Below are 25,870 nucleotides of genomic sequence, written 5' to 3'. Positions count from 1 at the left end.
CTCACATGGCATCCCTCAGAATACGTCCCAATACAAAAGCCCCTCAAATCCTTCTCAACACAGCATTCACTCAGATCCTTCCCAATGGGGCAGCTCTCGTGAATTCTCCAAAATAGAGCAGCCCCTAAACTTCTCAACACAAGGCCCTCAGAATCTTTTCCAACCCAGAAGCCCCTCAGATCCTTCCCAACACAGAAAAGCCCCCAGAATCCTTCTGAACACAGAAGCCCTCCTCCAGATTCTTTTCAACACAACAGGCCCCTAATCCTCACACAATAGCCCTCAGGATCCACCTAAATTGCAGCACATCAGAACCTTCCCAGCACGGCAGTCCCTCAGAATCCTTCCAAATACTGCAGGCCCTTTATATTCTTCTCAACAGACAGCACCTCAGAATCCTCCTCAATATGCAGTTCTTCAAAATAATTTTCATCATAGCTGTTCTCAGAATCCTTCCCAACACAGCAATCCCACAGAATCCTCTCAATATGTCAGCCCCTCACTTCCTTCTCCAAAAGCAACCATTCACAATCCTCAATACAGGTGCTCCTCAAAATCATTTTCAACATAGCAGTCCCTCAGTGTGTTAAATCACTCAGTCGTGTCTGACTCTATCCAGCCCATGGACTGTAGCCCACCAGGTTCCTCTGTCCATGGGATTTTCCAGGCAAGACTACTGGAGTAGGTTGCCATTTCCTTCTCTGGGTCTTCCCAACCCAGGGATCAAACTTCAGAATCATCTCAATATGGCAGCACCTTAGATCCTTCCCAATGCTGTAGCCATTCAAAAAATGTTCTGAACACAGAAGTCCCTCAGAACCATCTCAGTAAGGCAGCCCCTAAGATTCTTCTCAACACAGAGGCCCTCAGAATCCCAGCTAACAGGACAGCCCCTAAGATTCTTTTCAGCACTGCATGCCGTCAGAACACTTCTCAACAAGGTAACAGCTGGGAATTCTCAACATCGCAGTCCCTCAGAATCCTTCCCCAAACTGCAGGCATTCAAATCCTCAAGGATTTGAATCAGCATCTTTTCAGTATGACAGCCCCTCAGAACCCTTCCCAATACTGTAGCACCTCAGAATCCTTCTCAACACAGCAGCCCCTAACAAGGAGGCCATCAGAAAGCATCTCACAAGGCAGCCCTTCTGAATTGTCCTCAACATGGCAGCCCCTAAGATACTTCTCAACACAAAAGCCCTCAGAATTCTTGTGACACAACTGACCATCAGAATCCTTCCCAACATGGTAGCCACTAAGAATGCTCATTAACACAGCAGTCCCTAAGATTCTTCTCAACACATCAACCCTTAGAATCCTTCTCAAAATGACAGCCCGTAGGAATCCATCTAAACAAAGCAGACTCTAAGAATCCTTCCCAACATGGCAGTTCCTCAGATCATTCTCAGAATCCTTCTCAACACAGCAGCACCTCAGAATTCTTCGCAACATGGCATCACTCACAAATCTTACCAACAGGGCATGCCTCAGAATCATTCTCAACACAACAGCCACTCAGATTCTTCCCAACACAGCAGGCCCTCAGAATCCTTCTCAATGTGAAGCACCTCAAAATCTTACTCAACATGACACTAACTCAGAATCCTCCTGAACACCAGAGTCCCTCAGCTTCTTGACAACACAAAAGCCTTCAGAATCCTTTTGACATGGCTGCCCTTCAGAATCATTTCCACCACTTCACCTACTAAGATTCTTCCCAACATGGTGGCCCCTAAGATTCTTCTCAACACTGAGGCCATCAGCATCCTTCTGATACAGCAGGCCTTGAGAATCCTTCCCTTCTCAATACTACATCTCCTCAGATCCTTTCTAATATGGCTGCCCCAGAGATTCCTTCTGAACACTACAAGTCCTCAGGATCCTCAACAATGCAGCCCATCAGAATCATCTTAACACAGAAGCTTTTGAGAATCCTCAGAAAAATGGCAGCCCCTAAAATTATTCTCAACACGGAGGCCCTCAGAATCCTACCCAACACAACAGTACCACAGATACCTTCTCAACACAGCAATCCCTCAGAACTCTTCCCAAATAGGCAGTTCCTCAAGATCTGTCCCAACAAAGCAGGCCACAGATCCTTCTCAACATGGCATCCCTTCAGAATCCACAACACAGCAGCCCCTCAAGGATCCATCTAAACACCCCAGACCCTCAAAATTATTCTCAACATGGCAGCACCTCAGGTCCTTCCTACATGACAGGCCCTCAGAATCCTTCTGAACACAACAGCCCCTAGATCATTCTCAACACCTCAGCTGCTGAGAATCCGCCAAAAAAAAATCACCTCCTAACATTCTTCTCAACACAGAGGCCCTCAGACTACTTCTCAGCATGGCAGCCCCTAGAATCATTCTCACCTGGTAGCCCTTCAGAATCCTTCCCAAACTGCAATTGCTACATTCTCCTCAACATGGCTGGCCCTCCAAATCCCTCTCAATACTGTAGCCCCTCAGAATCTTTCCCAACATGGCAGCACCTGGGACCCTTCTCATCACCCAGCCTTCCCAAATTCTTCCCAACATGGCAGACCCACAGATCCTTTGCAACACATCAGCCCCTCAAGATCCTTGCCTATGCAACAGTCCACAGATCCTTCTCAACACTATGGCCCTTTACAGTCTTCCTCAATTCCACATCACATCCCCTGAGAATCCTTCTCCACATGGCAGCACCTCAGAATTGGTCTCCTAAGAGCAGCACCACCAGCCGACCATAATTGAAACTTAACATAACCTCTACTGGTCATGTCAGGCAGGGCATCCTTGCACCCATTTACCCACTGAGAGGTTCAGATTTACCAACTTTTATTTTTTTGAGGGATGAGAGCACTTCCCACAACATGAGAGCTTTCAATTTCCATAACCCCACATCAGGGGCCTTTCTTCATGGTTCAAGGGACAGAACAGACAAAACAAACAGTAAAACAGACTGAGATCCATCATATCAGTAATTACATTCCAAGTCTAAAATATTCCAATTAAAACCCAAGACTGTCAAGATGATAAAAAAGCAAGACCTGACCATATGCTGTCTACAAGAAATGCATTTTAAAATTCCAAGCCACAGTTAGGTTCACAGTAAAAGAGTGGGATGAGAAATTCTGTACAAACGCTAATCTTAAGGACGCTAGAGAGGCTATATTCATAGACGAGAAGGCGGATATAATGACAAAGTAATTCAGAGACAAAAATGGAAATTTCATCATAAAAAGGCAATTCACAGTGTGTGCTTAATAACAAGAGTTTCAAAAACCATGAGCAAAAAATTCATAGGATTAAAGGGGAAAATAGACAAATCGGCAATCATAATCAGAGATTTTAACACTTTCTCTCTCAGAACCAAACAGAATAACTAGACTTCCCCACCCCGCTGTTCACTCCCCAAAAATCTGCAAAGCCACGGAAGGTCTGACCTAAGCTCTGGATCATCTTGCCATAATGGAGAGTTCTAAAACACTGTATTCAACAACCACACACACCCTTTGAGAGCTCAGTAAGGGACTTACTTCCTGGGTGGTCCAGTGGTTAACACTCCTTGCTCCAATGCAGATGGCCCGGGGTTTAATCACTATTCAGGGAACTAGGTCCCACAGGCCACACATAAAGACCCTACTTGTCACAGCAAAGAGCTCACATGCCACAACAAAGACCTGACGCAGCCAAATAAACAAATACTTTAAAAAAAGGAAGATCAACAAGACAGACTGCACCTGAGCCACAGAGTAGGTGTCAAATGCCACAACAACGTGTGTGTGTTCTCTGACCCTGATGCATTTGAGGGAGAAACCACAGCACAGCGAGGAAACCCCCAACTCATTGGAAACGGAACTGCACAATTCTGAACATCCCAAGGGTCAAAGAAGAAATCGTAGCAAAAATTAGCAAAGGTCTGAATGACACGAAAGTGAAACCAGAACATACCAAAATCAGCAAGACGCAGCCAAAACAGTACTTAGAGGAAAATTGTTAGTGGGGGACTAGAGGCCAAGGGTGCGTGAGCCCAGAGTCTTCAAGGTCCCAAAACTCAGAATCCTATTGGTTCTCTCTCACAGGGATGTCTTTGCAGTTGGTGCCACCTCCCATGTGTAAAATGAGTCCCCACGGGACACCCCAGCACAGCCCCCTCTCTCTCTGACTTCCGCTATACTGGTAATTACTTATCCTGGACCTCCCTTCCCTACAATGTTAGGAGCTAAGGGTGGTCTCGGCCTCTGCGGCTAGCCCAGGGCCCAGCCCCACGTCCACGTTCTGCTCATCCACCAGGAACCCTGAGCTCCACACAGGGGTCACCTCGACTCCAGCGCAGGGACTCACGCTTCTCCAGCTGGTCACCGACCACCCTGAGGAAGGCCACAGAGATCATGAGCAGGTTGACGATGAAGCAGGCCTCACACAGCTTGCCGATGGCGGGGCCACACAGCCCTCCAACCACGCCTTGGTAGGTGGCCTGGCCACTGACGGAGGCGGCGTAGCCCAGGACGACCAGCCCGCTGATCAGGAAGACCAGGGAGACCTGCCAAACAGGACCATGGCGTTGGGCACGCCCACAGCTGCTCAGCCCAGTGAGCCTCAGCTGCAGAGGCCGTGGCCTGACGAGCCACCAGCCTATTCCCCAAAACCAGTGTCACAAAGCAGGTTGATTCTAGAGGCCACGCTGGCCTAAATCTGTGAATCTGGGATTCACGCCAAACCACACCAGCTGGACAAATGAGGCTTTGGAAACCCAGAGTTTAAATTACTTTCCTAAGATCACATGGGTTGTGGGTGGAGAGCCATAAAACACGGTGGTTGGGAAGCAGGCATACTTGGGTTCAATTCCAACCCCGCCACTCACCTGCTCTGTGGCATGAAGCCAACCATCAATCTGTTTTCCCATCCGTGAAATGGGGATGATGCCATCTACCTTACTGAGGGATTGTGAAGCATCTGGACTAAACAAAGCACATAATGCACTCAGCTCAGTGCCTGGCACGTGGTAACTGCTCAAGACATGACAGTTGGGGGCTGCCCTGTGGCCCGCTGGCTAAGACTCTGCACTCCCCATGCAGGGGCCTGGGAACTAGATCCTACGTGCCACAACTAAGAGCTCATAGGCCTCAACTAAAGATGCCATGGGCCACAACTAAGATCTGGTGGAGCCAAATAAATAAATATTTAACAACAACAACAAAAGAAATGATCATTGTTTCTCTCCAGACTCCCTCTCCAGGGCTTTCCCTACTTCAGTTTAAATTTTTCCAACACTATGAAAACTTTTCAAACATCCAGGAACATTGGAAGAATTTTACAATGATCGCATGTCCTCAGCACCTGGATGCTACTGGGAGCACGTCCCTGGGCTTGATTTCTCACATCTCTTACCATGTGTCCTCAAGTCCATCTAAGCCTGGGGGTACCTTTCAGGGCAAGTTGTGGACATCAGTATACTTACCCCCAAAGATCTGGGCATGCATGTTATTAATTGGAGTTTGATGTTTGTTTACAGTCCTTCTCTCTTGTAAAAACTTACACACCATGAAATGCACAGAGTCGTGAGTGCATCACTGGAAGGGGTACAACTAAGGTATATATGTGCAACCTGAACCTCTACCAAGACACAGAACCTCACATCCCTGAGTTCCCCTCCTGTTCCCATCCTAGATCCAGAAAAAAATGCTCTAATAGTACTTTGCTTTTATATATTTTCCTATCTGGCTTCTTTCACTGAGCAGTAGCACTTGTGAGGGCCAGCCCTGTCAGATGCGTGAGTAGTTTATTCCTATTTTTCTTCAGTGCTATTTCACTGGATGGACAGAATCACTTGGCTGGTCCAGTCCCTTTTGCCAGACATCTGGGCTGTCCTTCGTTTTGGCTGCTGTGAATGAAGAGCTGAGCATTCTAGAATGAGTCATGCTGAGGACCCAGGTTGCCTTCTCCTGGACACACACCTAGGAGTGGAATCTGTGGGTGTCAGGGTAGATGTGTTCAACTCTGGCAATTTCTTATAAACTGTTTTCAAATCATCTGTGCCACTCGACACACACCCCCAGAGATGCACTTCATCCCTCTTGTCCACGCAGTAAAATGTTTTTGAGTCTCTCCAGGCTGGACTGTTACCTGTGCCTAAGCTGGACCTGGTCTCCACCTCAGACCCCCTCCCACAGTTCTACGGAGGAGAAGAATGCAGAAGCGGCAAGGTGCTCAACCTAGAAGCCTGGGAAGAGCTAGGCTGCCCTCTTGAGACCCAGTTCATGCCCCAACTGCAGGCTTGTTCCTACTTCAGCAGCCTAAGGGCAACATCTAACTGGACCAAGTCAGAGAAACTTAGAAGTTCAGAGCCAGGAAGAACAGCATGCTCCCTCCAGCCCCTGAACTTCTGTCCAAGATGGCTCCTCTGCCTGGAACTCCCTCCTGCCTCCCCACTGCCCCTCACCTAAGGGATGGGCATCTCTACTTCCCAACACCCCCCCAAAGTCACCTCCTCCAGGAAGCCTCTCCACACTTCAACCCTGAGTTGGGTTTAACCTTCTCTGTTTCAGGTTCTGGCAGAACCATGCCTTTCATGGACACAGTTTTTCTTATGGTGGGTTGAATCCCCTCCAAAGTCTAATCTCCAGAACCTGAGAAAGGGACTTAGTGGCACCCGTCTTTGCAGGCACAGATAATGAAGACGAAAAGGGGTCTTCACAGGTTAAAATTAAGGACCTTGAGATGAGGTCGCTCTGGATGATCCAAGTGGGCCTCAAAGCCAATGACACGTGTCCTTATAAGAAACAGAAAAGGAGGAGACGCAGAGGAGCGGGCCAAGTGACGACGTGGCCACAGTGAAGGAGCAGCTGGAGCCCCCAGGAGCTGGAGAGGTAGGAAGGACGTTTTGCCAGAGTCCTTAAGGGGACATGACTCTGCTACACTGGGATTTGGACTTGAGGCCTCCAGGACTGGGACAGCATACACTTCGGTTGTTTTACGCTGCTCAGTTTGTGGTCCTTTTGTCCAGGGGCCCAGTGCAATCAATATGGGGATCCTTGGAGATCACCACCAGACTCTAAGCTCCATGGAGACTGGGATTGTGTCTTTTTGCTTACATTCAGCCCCCAGGAGAGCACCCAGTACACAGCATGCACTGGTAAATATTTCAGACAAAAGGAAATGAAGGGGGTCAGACTAAGCCTTGGCCAGTGAAGGTGCGTCTTTGCTAACGCAGTGAGCTGACAACACGGGACTGGTGACCCTCAAGAGAGTCGCTGAGCCTCTGAGCAGCCAGTTGGCAAAAGCCCCTGGCCAGGCTGCCTCTCTCTTTGGAGCTGAGGAAGATCCAGGCTCATTAACTTCATTAATCTTCCAATGTTAATGGAGCCATGAGAGACCTAAAATCTTACACCACTAGCCTCCCAGTGGCAGGGATGTTTTAACATTCCGCCAACCCAAGTGGGGGCAGAACTGTCTGGTGAAAAGGGAGAGACAGGAAATGGGGTGGGGGAAGGCTGGGCTGCTCACCAGTCTGACTTTTTCCCTTGTGGGGAGTTTCCATTTATTCCTATTTGGAGTCCCCTTTCCTCAAGTCTGCCTGCTCAGGGCAGGAGCTTTAGACCATCCTGGGCCAATGGCAAGCCACCACAGCAGCAACTGTGACACCAGGGAGGCCCACCCACACAGAGTCAGCATCTGTGGCCCTGGAGCGCTGGGAGACCCCACACGGAGCCTGGGGAGCGAGCGGAGCACCGCCTGTCTGCCTCAGCCCAGCCTGCTGCCGTCTGACTGGCCCGTCTGTGTCTGACACAGACCCCCACGCTGGCCCCACCCGCTCTATCGCTGACCCTCTGTGGCTGGAGATCGGGCTGCCTGTTCGGGGACAGCAAACACAACCTTATTACCCGTCAGGTGCAACCACACAAGCTGGGGCTCAGTGCTACCTCGGAGGGGGCTTCTCAGCTTCCACTACCCACAAAGGAGTCACAACCCGCCTCCCCATCACCATTGCCCACCATCTCATTCAACTTCCTGAATCTTATCCAAGCTCCCCGTTAGAACAAGCTTTAGGAGGACAGAGCCTGCATGGTCCAGATGGGCGCTGGGCCAGTGCGGGGGTGGCACAGGCTACTGGACACCACATATGGTGGTGTTTGGCAGCTTCCAGAAGGATCAGAAAGGCCCAACGGAGCCCTTATCAGCGGCTGCCAGGAAAAAGCCTTTGACAAAGGGCACCAGGAAACGCCTGATTCCTATCAGCTAAAAAATGAAGCTGTGCTAACCAGCAGCTCTTCTCCACTGAGGACAGTCAGCCCCTGGAACTTTCTGGAAAGGGAGTTTGGGCCCCACACACAGCAGTGGCCAAACACCCCTGACACTGTGCAGGCTGGGGGCTTACGGCAAGTCAGTCCTGCTCTGCCCACAGGATTTGGGCTTTAGTTGTGGAGCAGAGACCAGCCGCCAAGAGAAGGCAGGCAGTGGCTCAGCTCATAGGCCGGGTTCATAGGCTGCAGGTGCAGTGAGCACAGCTCCACCTGCCCTCCTCCACTCCTCCCCAACCCCCACCTGGCTGCGTGGCCCTCAGCTCCGAGGATGCTCACAGCCCGGGTCTACAGGTTTATACCGGGATTTTCCTTTCTCTCCCATGAGTGGAGAGGGACAAAAAAACAAAATAAAATTCAGCTCCTACCTGCTCCCAGAGACCACCCTCCCACACCCCGCCCTGTGAAACAGCCCCCGACAGCTTACCAGCTCCATGAGGAAAGCGGGGGCCACTCCCCCCGCCTTGTGGAAGGCCCATGGAAAGTTGAGCAGGCCAGCGCCCAGCGCGGACTTCAGAAGGATGAAGACAGCGCCCAGCGAGGACAGGCCAGGGCCGGCAGCCGTGGGGACCGGCTTTTCTGAAAGGCCTCCACCTCCTGGGGTCTGCCCCTCCATGGCTGGAAGCAAAGTGGGGAGGGGGGTCGTCTCCAGACCTCCAGCCAGGAGGGGTCTTTCCTCCACTGAGCCAGGGCATCCGTAGCAACCACCCGGCCTCGTATGCTTTCCGAGCCTCTGATCCCCCTTCCAGAGCCTCACACACCCACCTGTCCAGTAACATCTGGGTCTCATGCCTTCCCCTCAACAAATGTTTTCCCCCAACTTTTACCCCTGTTCAGGGCACTCCTGCCCTCCCACTCGACTCAAGGCCACCAGGGCCACCCCCTCCCCTCTCTCTTCCAACCCCCAAACTTCTCCCTCCATCACTCTTTTTACCCATCCGCCTGCCTCCAGCACCGGTCCTTACCACCAAGTCCAGTTTTCATGGAGACCAGCAGTCCTGGGCCATTGGGGACGGGATTCGGGCTCACTCCAGAGGACCCGGAGGGGTGGGCAAATGAGTCAGGAATCGTGGCGGGCCCTAGAGAGCACCGGTGGGGGTCACAATCCCGAACCTAGGAGGATAGGACCAAGAGGTCAGGCCATCCGTCCCAAGAACTCGCAGCTTCTGAGGCTGCTGGTCTGAGCTGGGGAGGAGGGGAGGCTTAAGACACGCCAGGGCGGGGCTTTTCCTGAGCCCCGGGTCAGGGGAGCTGGCTGATCTCACCGGGGCCCAATGCCTCCGCCCAGGACACCTCCCCAGGCCCCCTCTGTCACCTGCTATGGGCGCAGTGCCTCGCTGCCCAGCTACAGAAAGGGGTCTGTCTGTCCTCCTCGCGGGGGGCTGGAGATTCATGTAGGCAAAGGCCCAGGAGCTTCACCAGGTGGCTCCCCAGACTAATGAGCCCTCGAATCACCTGGAGGTGGGTTAAGAGGCCAGCGACAACCAACCCACCCTGGGTGAAGCCGAGATCCCATACTGCTCAGCTCTGGGGAGCTGCGTGCTGGGGGTCCCTGGACCACATTTTGAGTAGAGACCACCTCTCTGACCTGATACAGTCAGCTTAGATACAGGCAGAATACTGGAAACGGTTCCAGTATGGAAAACACAGGCCCGTGAAAGTCAGATTTTGAATTCAGAGGTGAACTTGCCTGTTCCTGGCACCCAGACTCAAATCCCCTTGAGAGTGTGTTAAATCACAGATCGTGGGGTCCCTCTGTGGCGCTACTGACTTGGCGGTCTGGAGGCCCTTCCTGAGAATTGCTGCTTTACGTTAAACATCTTCAGCGCCTCCCCCAGTCCGTGTCTGCAGGGACCAGCAGCAAAGGCGTGTCTCGTGTGGGCTCGAGCCCACGACGATAGCCCCTCGCTGCAGCAGCTTCACTTGGTCTGCTGAGTGGCGGGTGAGTCCGCAGGTGCCAGGGGACAGGAGCCAGAGCTGCCGGCATCTAGGCAGTAGAGCCGCGGCCCCCACATGAGCAGCCTCACCGGGACCCGGACCTTGCAGGGAGTGCTGGACGGCTCCCGGAGTCCTCTCGCCCAACCCCGAGGGCTGTCACCATGGTCTGTACAGAGCAGGGCTCCCCCGAGGTGGGGTAAGTGGCTCGAAACATGACTACTGACCAGTGCCAGAGCTGGGAATCAGCCCCGAGTGTCCCCTCAAAGCCAACGGTGTCACACTGCCACCCCCTCGTCCCTGTCCAGATTCCAAAGGTGCCCGAATGGGAACGGATGAGTAAGGGCGGGGATGAATGGGTGAGTGGGTGGCAGGACACGGTGGGGGGAGGGGGAGAGGCTGGAGTGCCCAGTCGGTCCGGAAATCACATGGCTCAGCCCTCCCCCCGCCCAACCCCAGGCAGTGAAGATCAAGGGCCCTCACAGCGGCCTGGCTTTGTACTCCTTAATCTCAGCTCTGGGCTCCGGGGCACCTCCCCGTTCCGCCTGGATCCCTCATTAGCTGCCCATTAACGTGCATGACTTAGAAATTGGCCACTGGGTTGTGAAATTCCACTCAATGGGGAAAGCCTCTTAATTCTGAGGGGGTTTGATATGCCCTCTGCCAAATCCCAGGGCTGCGTGACCTTTCCCGGGGAGGAGAGGCGCCCCTGGGACCGTCTGCGTGGGCGGGCGGCTCTGGTGGCACATGGGGCTCAGCCCAGCACCCCGCACACGGCCCCACATCGCCCCCCAAGGGAGCACCTGGCCAGGGACGTGCCCAGGTCCCTCCTTCCCATCTCCACAGCTACTGGTCACCTGGCAGGTTGCGAACTTCTGGGAGAAAGTGACTTCAGCTCATTTTCACAAACTTTTGTGCTCATACCCTTCAGAAAGTTCTGGAAGACAGATGGGCAGGTCTCAGGAACCTGAGGGCCTGGGGCTGTGATGCACACCTCACAGAGGTCACCAGCAGAGTGGTGGGAACAGGCCCTCCTATCCTGAGAACAGGGACACAGGAGCGGTCAGAGGGCAGAGCGACAAGGCTGACAGAAGCAGAGGATGGACTGCTGCACACGGAGGTGAGGAAAGGGTGGCCGGTCAGGGCATGAGGGCGCCTCAAGAAGCTGGGACAGGCCAGGAGGCCAATTCTGCCCTGGAGCCCTCCTAGGGAACCAACCACATTTTAGCTCCATGAAGCTGATTTGGACTTACAACCTTCAGGACTGCAGGGAATGATGTGTTGTCATCAAGTCAGTGCTTCCTGGTAACTTGTGACAGCAGCAGCGGGAAACAGATACACCCAGCACCACGAGTTCTGATGGTCAGCACCTCTCAGGGGAACAGGCCCACGGTCCACCCCCCTACCCCGGCTCTGGGCCTTTTCTAAGTAGCAGGTCAGAGATGGGGGACTTCGAGGCGACACTCGGCCCAGAGCATGGGCCTTGCTCTCCCCTCCCTCTATGAAAGGAATGGACCCCTGAGTTACAACCTGGAGTCCCACTCTGGCTAAAGGAAAACGGTGCCTTGGCATTTGAAAGTGAGAAAGTATCTTCAAACAGCCTTAATATTGACCTTCCTCCACCCACCGCATCCATAGGAAAAGTCCCCAGGTGTCAGCAGCCAGACTGGAGGCTGAGTCACAGAGCAGCAGGCAGGTGCCCAGCCCTCAGTTCAGTTCGGTCACTCATTCGTGTCCGACTCTTTGTGACCCATGGACTGCAGCACGCCAGGCCTCCCTGTCCATCACCAACTCCCAGAGTTGACTCAACCTCACATCCATCAAGTCGGTGATGCCATCCAACCATCTCATCCTCTGTCGTTCCCTTCTCCTACCTTCAATCTTTCCCAGCATCAGGGTCTTTTCCAATGAGTCAGTTCTTTGCATCACGTGGTGGCCAAAGTATTGCCATTTCAGTTTCAGCATCAGTCCTTCCAATGGATATTCAGGACAGGTTTCTTTTAGGATTGACTGGGTTGATCTCCTTGCAGTCCAAGGGGCTCTCAAGAGTCTTCTCCAACACCACGGTTCAAAAGCATCAATTCTTTGGTACTCAGCTTTCTTTATAGTCCAGCTCTCACATCCATACGTGACTGTTGGAAAAAATTAGCTTTGACTAGATGGACCTTTGTTAGCAAAGTAATGTCTCTGCTTTTTAATATGCTATCTAGATTGGTCATAGTTTTTCTTCCAAGGAGCAAGCGTCTTTTAATTTCATGGCTTTAGTCACCACCTGCAGGGATTCTGGAGCTCAAAAACATGGTCTATCAGTTTCCATTGTTTCTGCATCTATTCGCCGTGAAGTGATGGGACCAGGTGCCATAATCTTAGTTTTCTGAATGTTGAGTTTTAAGTTAATTTTTTCACTCTCCTCTTTCACTTTTATCAAGAGGCTCTTTAGTTCTTCGCTTTCTACCATAAGGGTGGTGCCATCTGTGTATCTTAGGTTATTGATATTTCTCCCAGCAATCTTGATTCCAGCTTGTGCTCCATCCAGCCCAGCATTTCTTTTGATGTACTCTGTATATAAGTTAAATGAGCAGAGTGATAATATACAGCCTTGACGTACTCCTTTCCCTATTTGGAACAAGTCTGCTGTTCCATGTCCAGTTCTAACCGTTGCTTCTTGACCTGCACACAGATTTCTCAGGAGGCAGGTCAGGTGGTCTGGTATTCCCATCTCTTGAAGAATTTTCCACAGTTTGTTGTGATCCACACAGTCAAAGGCTTTGGCGTAGTCAATAAAGCAGAAGTAGATGGTTTTCTGTAACTCTCGTTTTTTTGATGATCCAACGGATGTTGGTTATTTGATCTCTGGTTCCTCTGCCCTTTCTAAATCCAGTTTGAACATCTGGAAGTTCACAGTTCACATACTGTTGAAGCCTGGGTTGGAGAATTTTGAACATTACTTTGCTAGTGTGTGAGATGAGTGCAATTGTGCGGTAGTTTGAACATTCTTTGGCATTGCCTTTCTTTGGGATTGGAATGAAAACTGACCTTTTCCAGTCCTGTGGCCACTGCCGAGTTTTCCAAATTTGCTGGCATACTGGGTGCAACACTTTAACAGCATCATGTTTTAGGATTTGAAATAGCTCATCTGGAATTCCATCACCTCCACTAGCTTTGTTCATAGTGATGCTTTCTAAGGCCCACTTGACTTTACATTCCAGGATGTCTGGCTCTAGGTGAGTGATCACACCACCATGGTTGAACATGGACAAATGTCTATGTCCCTGTTCACCTTAGGGAGCCTTTAAAGCAGATTTCTAGGCTCTTCCCAAGGAGCCTATGATTCAGTAAGTCTAGAGCAAGGCGCAGGGATCTCTGCCTGCACTGCCCTCGTGTTACTAGCAAATTAAACCAACATCCTATTACAGTAACATCCTCTTAATGGCACCACCCATTGGGGGAAAAAAAAAATCGAGTTTTTTCCTCTGGAAACTTCTTACTCTACATGTGACAGTCCTTAACTCAGTTCATCTTGGAGCCAGTAAACATTAAGTAGCACCCTCAGTGTTACCAGCAAGCAGGCAGCCTTCCCGTCAGAAGCAATCTGGCACTGGGGGCTCAGAGCTCAGGCTCAGGCCTGATCTGGGTTGGAAGGCTGGCCCCCTCAGCTGAGAAATGGCAGCTGGGGTATCACAGGATGACTGATCCTACCGCCCCAGACCCCTTAACGCAAAACATCCCCAAGGCTAGGCCAGCAGTGCGCTCAGCAGAGGCAGCACCGTTGTTCCAGGTGGGCTCACTGAGCACAGCCGTGTTCTGGTGGGAGGTCCTCAGCGTCCTTGTGCCCGGGCACCAGAGGCTAGATGTGTGCAGGGAAGACCCCAGACCGGTGTGCCAACACAGGGAAGGGTTGAGGGTGGGAAGACTAAGCAGCAGGGCTAAGGAAACCCTGCTCACCCCACTTCTGGCCCCTCTCCACACAGTCAGGATACTGCCTGGCATGGTTAGGGACCAGCCCTGGGGCCAACCTCCATGCTCAGCCCCTGGGAAACCCCAGGGCCCTCGAGGACTCCCAGGCCTATCTATAGTTGTGCTGGGGCAGCTGCTCCTGCTTTTGGTTTTTAAAAGACACAGAGTCATTCCCTAGAACAATAAGAGTCCACTCCAGGCAAACACGGGACTCGTCAAAGCAGTGAGTAGGCCTCGGGCACGTGTGTCACCAGGAAGGGACCCACCATCAGCCAGGGGCCATAACTGAGTGCTGCCTCTTCATCAGGCCAGGGCTGGATGACGGCAGACAAGTCCCACCGGCAGGAAGTGGCCGGTCTGAGTCTACAGCCAGGGCCCTGGCACGTTCTTCCCAGGTGGACCTGGTATCCCACAACCCCCGACAGGTCTCCCCCAGGACATGGTGGCACACAGCAGATGCCATCGAGTGGCCCTACAGAGACTCCCCCCGCTATCTGTGCACACTCACCCTGCTGAAGCCCTCTCTCCAGTTGTCTCCAGGCTCCTTCACCTGTAACATCCACATTTTCGGGGGCCAGGGGAACAGGGAGAATGGGCCCTCAGCAATGCCTCTAAGTCCTCAAAGCAACAGCAGCCACGGAACATGGTTCAAAGCTGCCAGGTTACCACCGTGACCTGTCAAGGGTGACACGTGGCAGGGAGAGTTGGGCGTTGGTGGCTCCTCCCTCATCTCTTGTTCAGGGTCCCTCTTTCCCCAGGACCTCCCCTGCGCCCTGACCCCACACAGCCTCTGCCCTTTCCCGTCAGTCTGTCCTCACCTGTCATCTGAAAGCTGATGTCTGGGCCAGCTGAAGGACAGAAAACAGACTATACAGGCAGGGGTTAAAAATTAACAGGCTGTCCTGGATGAGGCAATGGTTTCTTAGAAATGGACCCTGACAGAAAAAATGAACTTCATCACAATGAAAAACTCAGGCCCGTACAGATACTATTAGGAAAGTAAAAAGATAATTGACAGAATGAGAGAAACTATTTTCAAATCATGTATCTCATAAGGGACTTTCATCTGAAATATATAAAGAACTCTTACAAGTCAATCATAAAGACAACTCAAAAAATGGACACTGCACTGAAACGGACGTTTCTCCAAAGACAGAAAAATGGCCAATGAATACAAGAAAAGATGCTCAACAACACTAACCTTTAGGGAAATGCAAACCAAACCACAGTGAGACATCAGTTCACATCCCCTGGGCTGCAACTGTCAAAAAGATGGGTAATAGCACGTGTTGGAGAGAAGGTAAAGCTGTGACCCTCATACACTGCTGGCAAGAACTACTGATAAAACAGTGACACTCTGGAGAGCTTGGTGGTTCCTCAAAAAATGAAGCATAAAGCTACAGGATTTTACTCTTAAGTGTCAACCCAACAGAAATGAAAATTTATGTCCACACGAAAAATGGTACCCGCATGCTCAAAGCAAGACTATTCACAATGGATAAAAAGTGGCAGCAGCTCAGAGGTCCATCAAGTGAGGATAAACAAACTAAGACCTGTCCACATGACAGAGTGTCACTTAGGTCTAGAAAGGAGTGAAGTACTGAGACAGCCATGACACGGACAAACCACTAAAACACGCTCTGTGGAAGCAGCTAGTCCCCAAAGGCCATGTATTACATGATGCTGTTTACATGCAATGTTCAGAACAGGCGAATTCATACAGACAGCACATCAGTGCCGGCCTGGGGCAGTGGGGGAGGGGATAGAGGCTGACTTGCTACTGTGTACGAAGTTTCTTTTGGAGGTGATGAAAATGTTCTGGAATTACAGCAATGATGGTGCACAAACTTGTGAATATATGAAAACCCACAGAACTGTACACTTTTAAACAGAGAATTTTGTAGTAGTGAATTACATCTCAAGAAAAATTCAATAGGCTGATTCAGAACCCATTCCAGGTTGTCATCAGGAGAAAGGGACAGGTGGGAAAGGAACCACTTACACATTGCTTTTTAGCTACATGCATGCGTGCGTGCATGCATGTTCAGTCATGTCCAACTCTTTGCGACCCCATAGACAGCAGCCCACCAGACCCTCTGTGTGCGGGACTTCCAGACAAGAAGATTGGAGTGGGCTGCCATTCCCTCCCTCCATGGGATCTTCCCAACCCAGGGATCGAACCCATGTCTCCTGCATTGGCAGGCAGATGCTTTACCACTGAGCCACGTGGGAAGCTCCTTAGCTTCATACAGGTAATGCGTATTTATTGAAAATTTTTTTCACCGACAATGGTGAAATCAAGACCCAAATTACAAAACATGATGGCAGTTGATACTTATAAAAATAAAGCGAAGGGCTATGTTTCACAGATTTGTGCAAGTTTCTTTCAAATCTCAGTCTGTCCTTTCATCAGAAAGGAGATCCCAGCATCTGTGTTAGTCCTCATGATGAAATAGTAAAAAACTGCATTCCATTGACAAAAAAAATAGCTTTGCTTCCAAACAGCACAAGTCTTTAAAGTGACTTTTCCCCAACAATAAATATAGAAAATAGCCTTTATGGAGCACGTCTAGCTTGGTCAGAGCTGCTTCCTCCCCGACAGCCTTTAGACGTCGTCTTAGTCTTTGGTGCATGGGCGGCTAGCAAGGTCTGACTCCAAGCTGCCCTTCAGGGCCCTCCAGTGGCCCCAGCCCCGTACGGCACAGGCTCTCAGCTACTGCAGACACCCAGCTGAAGGCTTGAGCCCTTTCGAGCCAGGGCCCCTCAGACCCCACAGCTCCACCCGCCCCGTGGCTGCCCGTGAAGGTGTTCCCCGGCTCTCACGGCCGGCTGGGTGGACGTCACACTGAGGGGGCCTTTGGTGGGTGAATCTGCTGCACGAGCTGTGGGCGTTTCACCCTAGGCTTCCTCCGCTTCGGCCTGCTCTTAGCTTTGTTGATCTGCACCACGAAGAAGGCCAAGACCACCATGGCTCCCAGGAAGGCAAAAACAGGAATGGTCTGGCCCACCTCCTGGTTGTAGCGGCCAGGCATGATCCCTGCAAGACAGTGGGAAGATGGTCAGTCTGATGGCTGCAACCAGCTGGGCCTGGAGTGACCCGGAGAAAGGAGGAGAGAAAAGCGCAGGCCCGCAGGGAGGTGAGGACGGCTGGCCTCACCGCTGGGAAGGCTTCCTACAGGTGAGACTTGTGGTGGGCAACTGAGCATGGCCGCTGGTGGACCCTGGGGTTCATGCTGTCGTCAGCTCTGTAACTGGACAACGCCAGGGTTCCAGAACACAGGGCTGAACCACATGGGACAGGGTACCCCTGTCTGATCCCTGGAGTTTTTCTGGCCAATTCCTAGAACCAGGAGAAATGCCTCCAGGGAGCTATAAAATCAGGTAAGAGCACAGGGATTTCCAGAGCAGAAGAGGGGCCCACACTCTGCCAGAATGACTTGATCCCATCGTCCCAGATAAAGGACCACCTGCCCCCGACAGTCTAGTCAGTCCAAAGCCATATCAGGGTTGGGGGTGGGGGCGGGACATCTGATGTCACTTGGGGTAAGGGACACCCCCAAAAGTAACTGGGCATCCCAGGTTAGGGAAATCCCATCCCAGGTGAGCTGGGGCAGAGAATCGGTGGAGATGTCTGGGTTGAGGGTTCAGGGCCAGGCTGTGACAGACGAACATTATAAAATAAATTCAGATTTGAAAATTCAGATAGGATTTTCTAAGAAGCCACAATGGGTTGATCCTTTAGGTCTGCTCTGGTCTTGTGATTTGTACCAGGAAGAAAGTCTGGACCACCGCTGCTCCCAGGAAGGCAAAGACAGGAATGGCCTGGCCCACCTCCTGGGCAAGAAGGAGAGGCTCTTTTGAATAAACCATAGGATGACTCAGCCCCACAATAAAGCACCTACAACTGACCTCCAGGAATGTCCCAGGCTCCACTCTCTCCAGGAGACAAGGGCCTCACTTGAGGGCGATTCGATCGGAAGTTGGGCAATACCACTTTGTCCAGGTCAATGGAGAGCAACTTCTGGTGTTTCCAAAGGTTACTTCAGGAAAACAGATTCAAACAAAATAAAAATAAGCAACTGTACTGGCCCCAGGCAACTGAGCCAATTCCTAAGAAACAGAAAGTGATTTAAACAGAAACGTGAACTGATGTCCCATCTACGTCTACCTAAACACAAATGCGGACAACTGAGGGGCACTTCCAGGCCTCCAGACGAGGACGTCAGATTGAGACCTTATGCGCAAGATTCAGTTCTAGGGGGTCTATAACACCACCAATGCGAGACTGTCTTGGCTTCAACCAGGAACACGACCCAGCAGAAAATGAGGAAACTACACGTGACCTCTGAAGGAGTTGGTGGACAGTGGCAGTGGACACAGCCCAGCTGGAAGGACCAGTCTCCGCCATGAGACAGCAGAGCCGTGGGCACCTACTCTGATGTGGCAAAGGGGGCAGACCTGGTGCCGGGGGCCAGCTGTCACCTTGGTCCTCAAGGACACCACTCTCAGGAGGGAGAATGAGGCAGACACACAAGTAACCGAGCAGTGGACAGAAACACGGGAATAAAGGAGTGAGCGTGGGCCTTGCCTGAGGGCTCAGAATGATGAAGTGAACACATGTGTTTTGCAAAATGCACTGGACTCGTTTCGACTGTATCATTACTCTCAGTACTAACTCTGAGATCGGAAGCACATGTAACTGAGGAAGAGAGGCTGGTACACTGCCAAGAGCAGCGTGGGAAGACACAGAGATGAGAGCAAAGAGTGCAGACGGGAAATCTGAAGACCATTCTGGCTAAAACAAGGGAAGAGAATAAAATATGCTTGCAATTATGAATTCCCCATTCTGCTTCTTATTCATGTGGACCCTGCTGGCCCATCTCTTACTTTGGCCAAGAGAGAACAGAGAGTCAAGTTCTAGCAGCAGTCAAGAGGCAGGTCAGTGGGCAGCCAGAAGATGCCAGCTCCGTAAAGAGGCTTTCTGATAGGCTGATATCGGGCACATCCAGCTGGACAACTGCTTGGACTATAACCTGCTGTATTTTATATGATTTCACTTTGCTTTTCAGTTTAATCAGTCTGGAAATTAAACTGACAATGTCAAGTTACGGAATCAATGCATTTAAGCTTTATAACCCCGCAGGTGAATATACGTGGGGCTGTCTTTTAATTCTCACAGCGCTCACCTGTTCTGGAATTTAATTACCCAACAGTGACCCGTACTCGCTGAGCAGTCGGGGTGACAAAGCTTCACACTATCATTTGAGAATTCCACAACGTTCCAATGGGAGGACAGGTTAGCCTTGTGTAGGGCTCCTCACAGGGCTGACCTACAGCCACTCGTAGTATGGACACCCGATGCCCAGGAACGACACCAGTAACTGCGTCCCGGTTTCAAGGACAGAGTGAATACCTGCACTCAGCACTGGGCTGACAGACCCTGACCTTTCCAGGGCTGACTGGGGCTCTCTGACATTGTTTTGCATCTCCTTAGAGATTCAGAATCTAGACCCAGATCTAGGTCGCTGAGGACTGAGAACAATTTCCAGCAAGAAGTGAGATAAACGTGGGGCCTGGTGGGTGTTTTAAAAAGAAGGAATTCCAGAGAGCAACAGTGAAAATCAAACTCTAGGGGCTGCACAGCAGCTGCACCCTGATGGGACAGGCTGGTACATGACGGGCTGTCTGATGGACACGCAGATACAGGAAACTGTCACCTGTTCTCAGAGTCCTGAGCAGTACCATGGAGAAGAAGTGGGTTTCAGGAACCTTTGCCGACAGCGACTGTCCACTGAGTGTGAACTGCTGACAACAGCTGGAATTAAAGTCTGGACTGAATGTTCTGATAATGATAGGTTATAAATAAATGAAATACAAAAATGGAATCTTATCAGAAAATTTTAAATGATGGCATGTTAACTGGAATGGAAAAGTACTCAGTAATTAAAGTTTCAGGAAGAAACTGCTGACAAGGAGACAACGTGATAAATCTCCAGTGGTGTTTCCTATCGAGCATGTTCTAAAGATGACATGGTCAGTGAGAGGTGCACTCAGGGCGTCTGTCCATGACGACAGTCAAGCACAGGAAGCTTCTGGGCCTTCTGCAGGCATCTCCCTCCTCGTGGTTCACCGTGCAGATGGCAGTCCCCATGCCCTGCCACACATACCCCAACACTGTGCGTGCTGAGACCTAACCAAAGTTGGCAGCTGGACTGAGTAGGGGAAGAGAAGGCAGGAGCCCCCCAGAGGGGAAATAGCCATGTGTGTGGGGTGTGCTGCCTGTGAGGGAGACAGTGGCGGGCAGCACTGCTCAGAGGAGGAGGAGCCATGGTGGGGCAGGGGGGATTACCCACAGCCATGCCCAGAATATGGGGCCCTGCGTCACTGTACTAGGACCTCAATCCTCCTCGCCACAGCAGGATCTCCTGCTGGGGCCAGAGATGCCAGAGAGAGAAAAGGGAGAGGAGCAATCTAGAGAAAAGAGGAACCAGTGGACTGAGTTGGCTCTTTTGCCTGAACAGAGAAACAGCACAGGTTGCTCAATTTTGGCTTCTAAAAGGAACTGACACAAATGAAGAGCTCGAGCTTGACAGTCAGATGGAGAAGCAGGCCGATCACAGTGTCTGGGCCTGTCATAGTCTGAGGTCACTTTACCAGGGACAACATCCAGCACGGGGTGAGGGCACAAACTCCAGGTTGTCCCAGTGGGACACAGGAAGACCCCATCTGTATTCCAGAACCAACACCACACACAGGCGCACTCAACTCCCAAATCTCCAGCTTAAGGAGTCAGAGCGACCCTTTCAGGGACCGACTGTCAGATCACAGCTTTTCAAGCAAAAACCAAGCAAACCTCACCAGAAGGCTAATTACCAGAGTTCTTTTTATGCACAATACCACCAGGGTGCGTGATTCTAAAGGTCAATATGGGGGCTCGCTAATTTAAAAACCATCACAAATGACAAGCTAGATTTGCTTATTCGATAATGATATGAGTAAAATTCCATTCTCTCTTATTAAAAAAAGAAGCAATGAATCATAAATCCAGCAGAAATGGAAAAGCACAGGAAACACCAACCTGGGAGCCGTCTCGTTTAAAGGCTGGGGCTTGGCCCACGACAGGTGTGGACAGGCCGGCAGCGTGCGGGGCTCAGGGCCTCCGAGCCGGGCCTCCAGGACCTTTGAGTACCGGTGCAGGTGGTTCCCTGGGCAGCACCCACCGACAGGCCGTCATTGTTAGGAGGCAGGGAAAAAGAGACGTTGTTAGTTGTTGCTTCCTCTGAAGTGGCCACACTGCTCTCACAGCAGCCGGGCCCTTCATGCCCGTAATCACACATACGTGCCTACATTCAGTCTAACCTGTAGATACACTTCATGGAAACAGCATCTCTTCAAATATTTAATGCTCAGGCCAAAAAGAAAATCTCCATTTTCAAAATTCCAAATTCCTTTTGTTTCTCAGATCTGTGCTGCCCCTTACCATAGCCACTGCCCACACATGGCTACTGAGCAACTGAGAGGTTGGGTGTTACACACTTAAATAATATTCTGGGGACTGGGGCTGTACAGTTTCATCACAAGGAACTTCCCGTTTCTTTTTACTCCTTAAATGCGGCCAGTGGGAAGGTCAGAACTATACCGGCTCACACCACGTGTCCACGGACAGCCTGGGAGGTGGGGCTCAAGCTGTGAGGGCTCGCAGACCCGGCTCCGCTGAGTGGCCCCCCAGCAGGGGGACTTGGGGCCCATCTCTTCCATGGACTTGGAAGCAGGATCTGCTTTCCAGGTTCTAAGAGGACTCAGAGAGTAGTCCCTGTGAAGCCACCCCAGCCCAGCGCCTGGTACCTAGTGAGCGCGCAGATCCGCTGACCACTCTTCTCCAGAGCCCCGAAGCCACGTCATCTCAAGTGAGCCTGCAACCCTGAACCCCCACCCCCGAGGCCGCTCACCTTCCATCCTCTCCGGGGCTGCCGAGCCTGCTCCGCTGGGGGGGCGCTGCCGAGCCCCCGAGTGGCTGAGGCTGGGGGGCGTCACCCCGTACGACGTGAACTGCAGAAGTGCATCCAGAAGCCAGAAGCAGTCTGTGGGGTCAGCAACACACTGCTTAGGAAGTAGACTATTTTAAAGCAGCCTCTACAGGAAAACTAAAGTGAGCCCCGAACAAGGGGGAAATGGGGTGGGAAAAGATCAGGTCCCAGCACGGCCCTGAGTGAGACACTCGTGTCCTCACGGTCATCGGCTGCCCACGGGGCTTCCTTTCAAGGCCCCAGGCTCAGCCAGGCTGGCCCACAGGCTCAGGGCTGCACAAGCTGCCCAGGCACCCCTCGGCTCTGGGCCCCTCATGCCGAGGACAGGCGGGGCCCCTTCAGGGACAGCAGGACCATGTGACAGCACAGAAAGAAGTGCTGCTTGGGAACAGGGGGCCTGCCGAGAGGAGGGGAGAGTGAGGAGCTGACCCTGGCCAGCGCCCGCAGGCTGTTCTGGAGGAGGCAAGAGTCTAGATCTCAGGCGAGGGCAGAGCTAGGACCACCACGTGCGTCCGGAGAGGTGGGCTCAAGGTCAGTGCAAGTGCAGTCTAGTGGTTTGGGCTGCCCGAGTCAGTGGCCCCAGCCACAGAGTAGGAAGACAGTTATCCTGGGGACGTCACCGCGAGTCCTGTGCCAGGCTGTGTTCAACAGCCCCCTCGCAGGGCCACGTGGATGGACTTTCCTTTCAGAAGACCGAGGAGCTGCACTGGCTAAACCTGGATCACTACCCCCACCAGCTTCTCCCTGCAGCTGCCACATCCCCCAAAGCCAGCACGGACAGGAGGAGGTTCACAGAAAGGAGAGGGGATGGCAGGAAGCACCTGTCCCCCAACAGAGCCCAAGTCAAGTGCTCACGGCCCCAAAAGCTCCTCCAGGTGGCCACAGGGAGTGTGGGACAGGACAGGCCCCCAACCACTGACAGGGCCAATAAAGACGCGTCCCAAGACCTCAGGTTTGCAATGACAGTCTCTAAAGAAATAAAACATTAATCTTCTTTCACCTATAACTTTAACCTTCACATTTGACTTTTATTTTAAAAAACAAACAATATTCTAATGCTTTACGTGAAATGCTAGGAACGCAGTCACTTAACCTTCACATCATATAGAGGGCACAGGGAGAGAGACAGGCAAAGAGGTGCACCCCAGGCAGGAGGCCAACTATGCTCAAGCCACCTTGCCCCCTCCCATGAAGCCTGGTCATCACCTGCCCATGAGGACACACCTCCCCCCGCCCCTCTGCTCCCGAAGACTAGATTCTGGTCCTGGTCTTGTCTCCCCCACAGCAGAGACGGGACACCCGCACCTATCCACCCCTCCTTTACAAAGCAAGAGAAAGACAAGTCTGTGTCCAAGCTCATCTTTCAAATGTGAAGGACTCATCAAGAGATGCTGGAAAAGAGGGGTGCTAAGGACTAGGTGCCCCTCTCTGCCACCCCCTCATGCCCAACAATGATACCACACACCCCTCACAACAGCCGGAACTCCCAGGTCTGGCATGAGGGTCGAGTGCTGGGCCCGCAGGAAAGGGGTGGTCAGATGCGAGAGGGGGCCTGCAGAGTAGTGCCAGGGACACAGATGCCAGAGAGGAAGCCGGGGAAGGCAGAGACAGGTAAACGGCCTCCCACCCACACATGGTGGGTCTGCCATCCGCTGGCCTCTGGAAGGCCATGATGTTTTGTTTCGCTTATTAAATGCATCTGGCCCAAGATACCTATCGAAACATCCCGAGCAGCCTCTACCTGTTTACCAGCACCTCATGGGGGCCTGTTCGGGAACCAGGGCAGAAAGTGGGAACATCACGGCCACCGAGCCCACCCACACCACCACTCACCCTTCTGCCGGTGACTGTCGTCCAAGCAGTTGGAGTCTCCATACAGCACGACACGGCCGCCACCCTCAGCTGGGAGCTGGTACAGTCCCAAAATGGGGACGTTTTCAACCACCACTGTTTCCTGCTTCAAGACCTCCAGTCCTGAAACAACACAACAAAACAGGAGTGAGAACTTTCGTGGGGAAATGAAGCACTTCCCAGCTGCCCCTTAACTTGACATTTAGTCCACATGACAAAACAGGAAAAAAAAAAAAAAAAATCACACCAAGATCTAACATGCAGTCACAACAGTGCAAACTTTTAGGATAAGAAAACAATGTATAAAGTGCCACTAACTTGAGTTGTAGTGAAATTTGCATATGTATGTATATTCCCATAATCCTCCTTTTCCATTTTCACTTGAAATGGTGATACATGGTATTCACAGTCCTAAAGGCATCACCTCTCTCTTTTCATTACCCAAACACAAATTTTTGTCCCTTCTTATTATGCTGAAAGGCTACGTCTTCAGACTACACACACACAAGGGGCAGTGCCCCCTTCAACACACAGGTACCAATGCATACAGTTATACACACTGATGTCCAGGCTTCATATTTAGTAGCAAAAGCTACGACAATGACACTCATCTTTAGAACACATGCCCACATATTTCTGATTTAAGGTGTCTGTTACCTGAGTCTCACAAACACAGTACAAACGTTCCAACAGCAGAAACTTCTCGCCTCTGCCCAAACGACGACAGTTCACAACATCAACTGAACCAAGACGACACTGCACAGACACCACGGCAGCTGCTGCCAGTGACACCAGCTCATAAGCAGAGTCTCAGCCCCTGAAGCAAACGAAGCCGCACACTGAGATGACGCACATCTGCATCCATCATCTACCGCGCCGGTCACTCTAAAACATGTGGCTACAGGAACGCAGAGCTTCCTATTCTTTGTGTATAAGCCCCCGCGGAAGGGAAAACAGGATTTTCTTTGTCAGAGGGAGAGACAGGGCAGTGAAACACACGAAGCAGGGAAAGTACACACAGCACTGAAGCCTGGCCTCGTGGTTTGACAAGACCACCTTTTGTCTCTGACAACAAGGTCCTTTTTGATCCAGCATAATCCAGATTTTTAAATTCCTATTTTGTACCCGCAAGATTACTCAAGCAACTTAAAGCCTGTTTGGAAATAAAAAGCCCTTTAAAAAGGATTCCAAGGTAATTAATCTTTATTTTCAGACTAGCGGAACACCAAAGTAAAGTATGCACCCTTAACCTACTTCCTCTCCCCCTAAAATGAAGAGCTACCAGACAGCAAGAGGCTGACAAGGAGTCCATGGCCTTCACCTGGGGGCGGAGGGGGTGTCCAGGAGCAACACGGCCTGGTGAACAATGGAGCTCAGAAAGAATCACTAAGCCACAGTACAGTATGCCAGGAGACTGGGAAGACAGGATCATGCACGTGCTTAAAAGTTAAAACATAATCTTATAAACACAGAACTACTCATTGACTGACTTTTCCTTGACTGAATGGAAGGAGCCCCTTCCAGACAACACAGAAGTAAATTTCACCACGCAAATGCAAACACATGAGTGAGAAATCCTGACTTCTTGCCATTCTTGATTAATGAAACTGTCCCTGACTTCAACTACAGAAAGTGACAAACATCACAATGAAGGGGCCTGCCATTCTGAAACACGATAGAAACATCAACCTGCACGAGGAGATGGACCCAGTCTGCAAGTGTCCATCATGTGGACAGGTGAGAGACGCGCGGTGCGGACCCCGGCTCTAGAGCTCAGGGCTGCAGGACGACCACCCTATGCAAGACGGGG

General features: G+C 51.4%; 2 protein-coding genes across 6 annotated transcripts in view; both read right to left on the bottom strand.

Annotated features, from left to right (window-relative positions):
* Positions 1–9,080, bottom strand: part of SLC38A8 (solute carrier family 38 member 8) — a 40,799-nt gene extending 31,719 nt beyond the window's left edge. The window contains exons 1-2 of the mRNA XM_055413048.2: positions 8,718–9,080; positions 4,335–4,533 (exon numbers count right to left, since the gene is read on the bottom strand). Coding sequence (XP_055269023.2) covers positions 4,335–4,533; positions 8,718–9,080 — 562 coding nt within the window. The remainder of the gene's footprint in view (positions 1–4,334; positions 4,534–8,717) is intronic.
* A 7,340-nt stretch (positions 9,081–16,420) lies between these two features.
* The window catches only part of MBTPS1 (membrane bound transcription factor peptidase, site 1), a 46,295-nt gene continuing 36,845 nt past the window's right edge, over positions 16,421–25,870 (bottom strand). For all 5 annotated transcript variants that reach the window (XM_055413038.2, XM_088830665.1, XM_055413039.2 and 2 more), the window contains 5 exons: positions 24,043–24,183; positions 22,132–22,263; positions 21,261–21,387; positions 18,092–18,222; positions 16,421–17,219 (listed from right to left, as the gene is read on the bottom strand). In XM_055413038.2, the coding sequence (XP_055269013.1) occupies positions 17,023–17,219; positions 18,092–18,222; positions 21,261–21,387; positions 22,132–22,263; positions 24,043–24,183 (728 nt within the window). In that variant the 3' untranslated portion in view covers positions 16,421–17,022. The remainder of the gene's footprint in view (positions 17,220–18,091; positions 18,223–21,260; positions 21,388–22,131; positions 22,264–24,042; positions 24,184–25,870) is intronic.

Source organism: Moschus berezovskii, chromosome 22 (genome assembly GCF_049115385.1).
Source record: "Moschus berezovskii isolate FMDL1 chromosome 22, NW_MosBer_1.0, whole genome shotgun sequence".
Classification (NCBI taxonomy): Eukaryota; Metazoa; Chordata; class Mammalia; order Artiodactyla; family Moschidae; genus Moschus; species Moschus berezovskii.
This window is presented reverse-complemented; position numbering and strand designations above follow the sequence as displayed.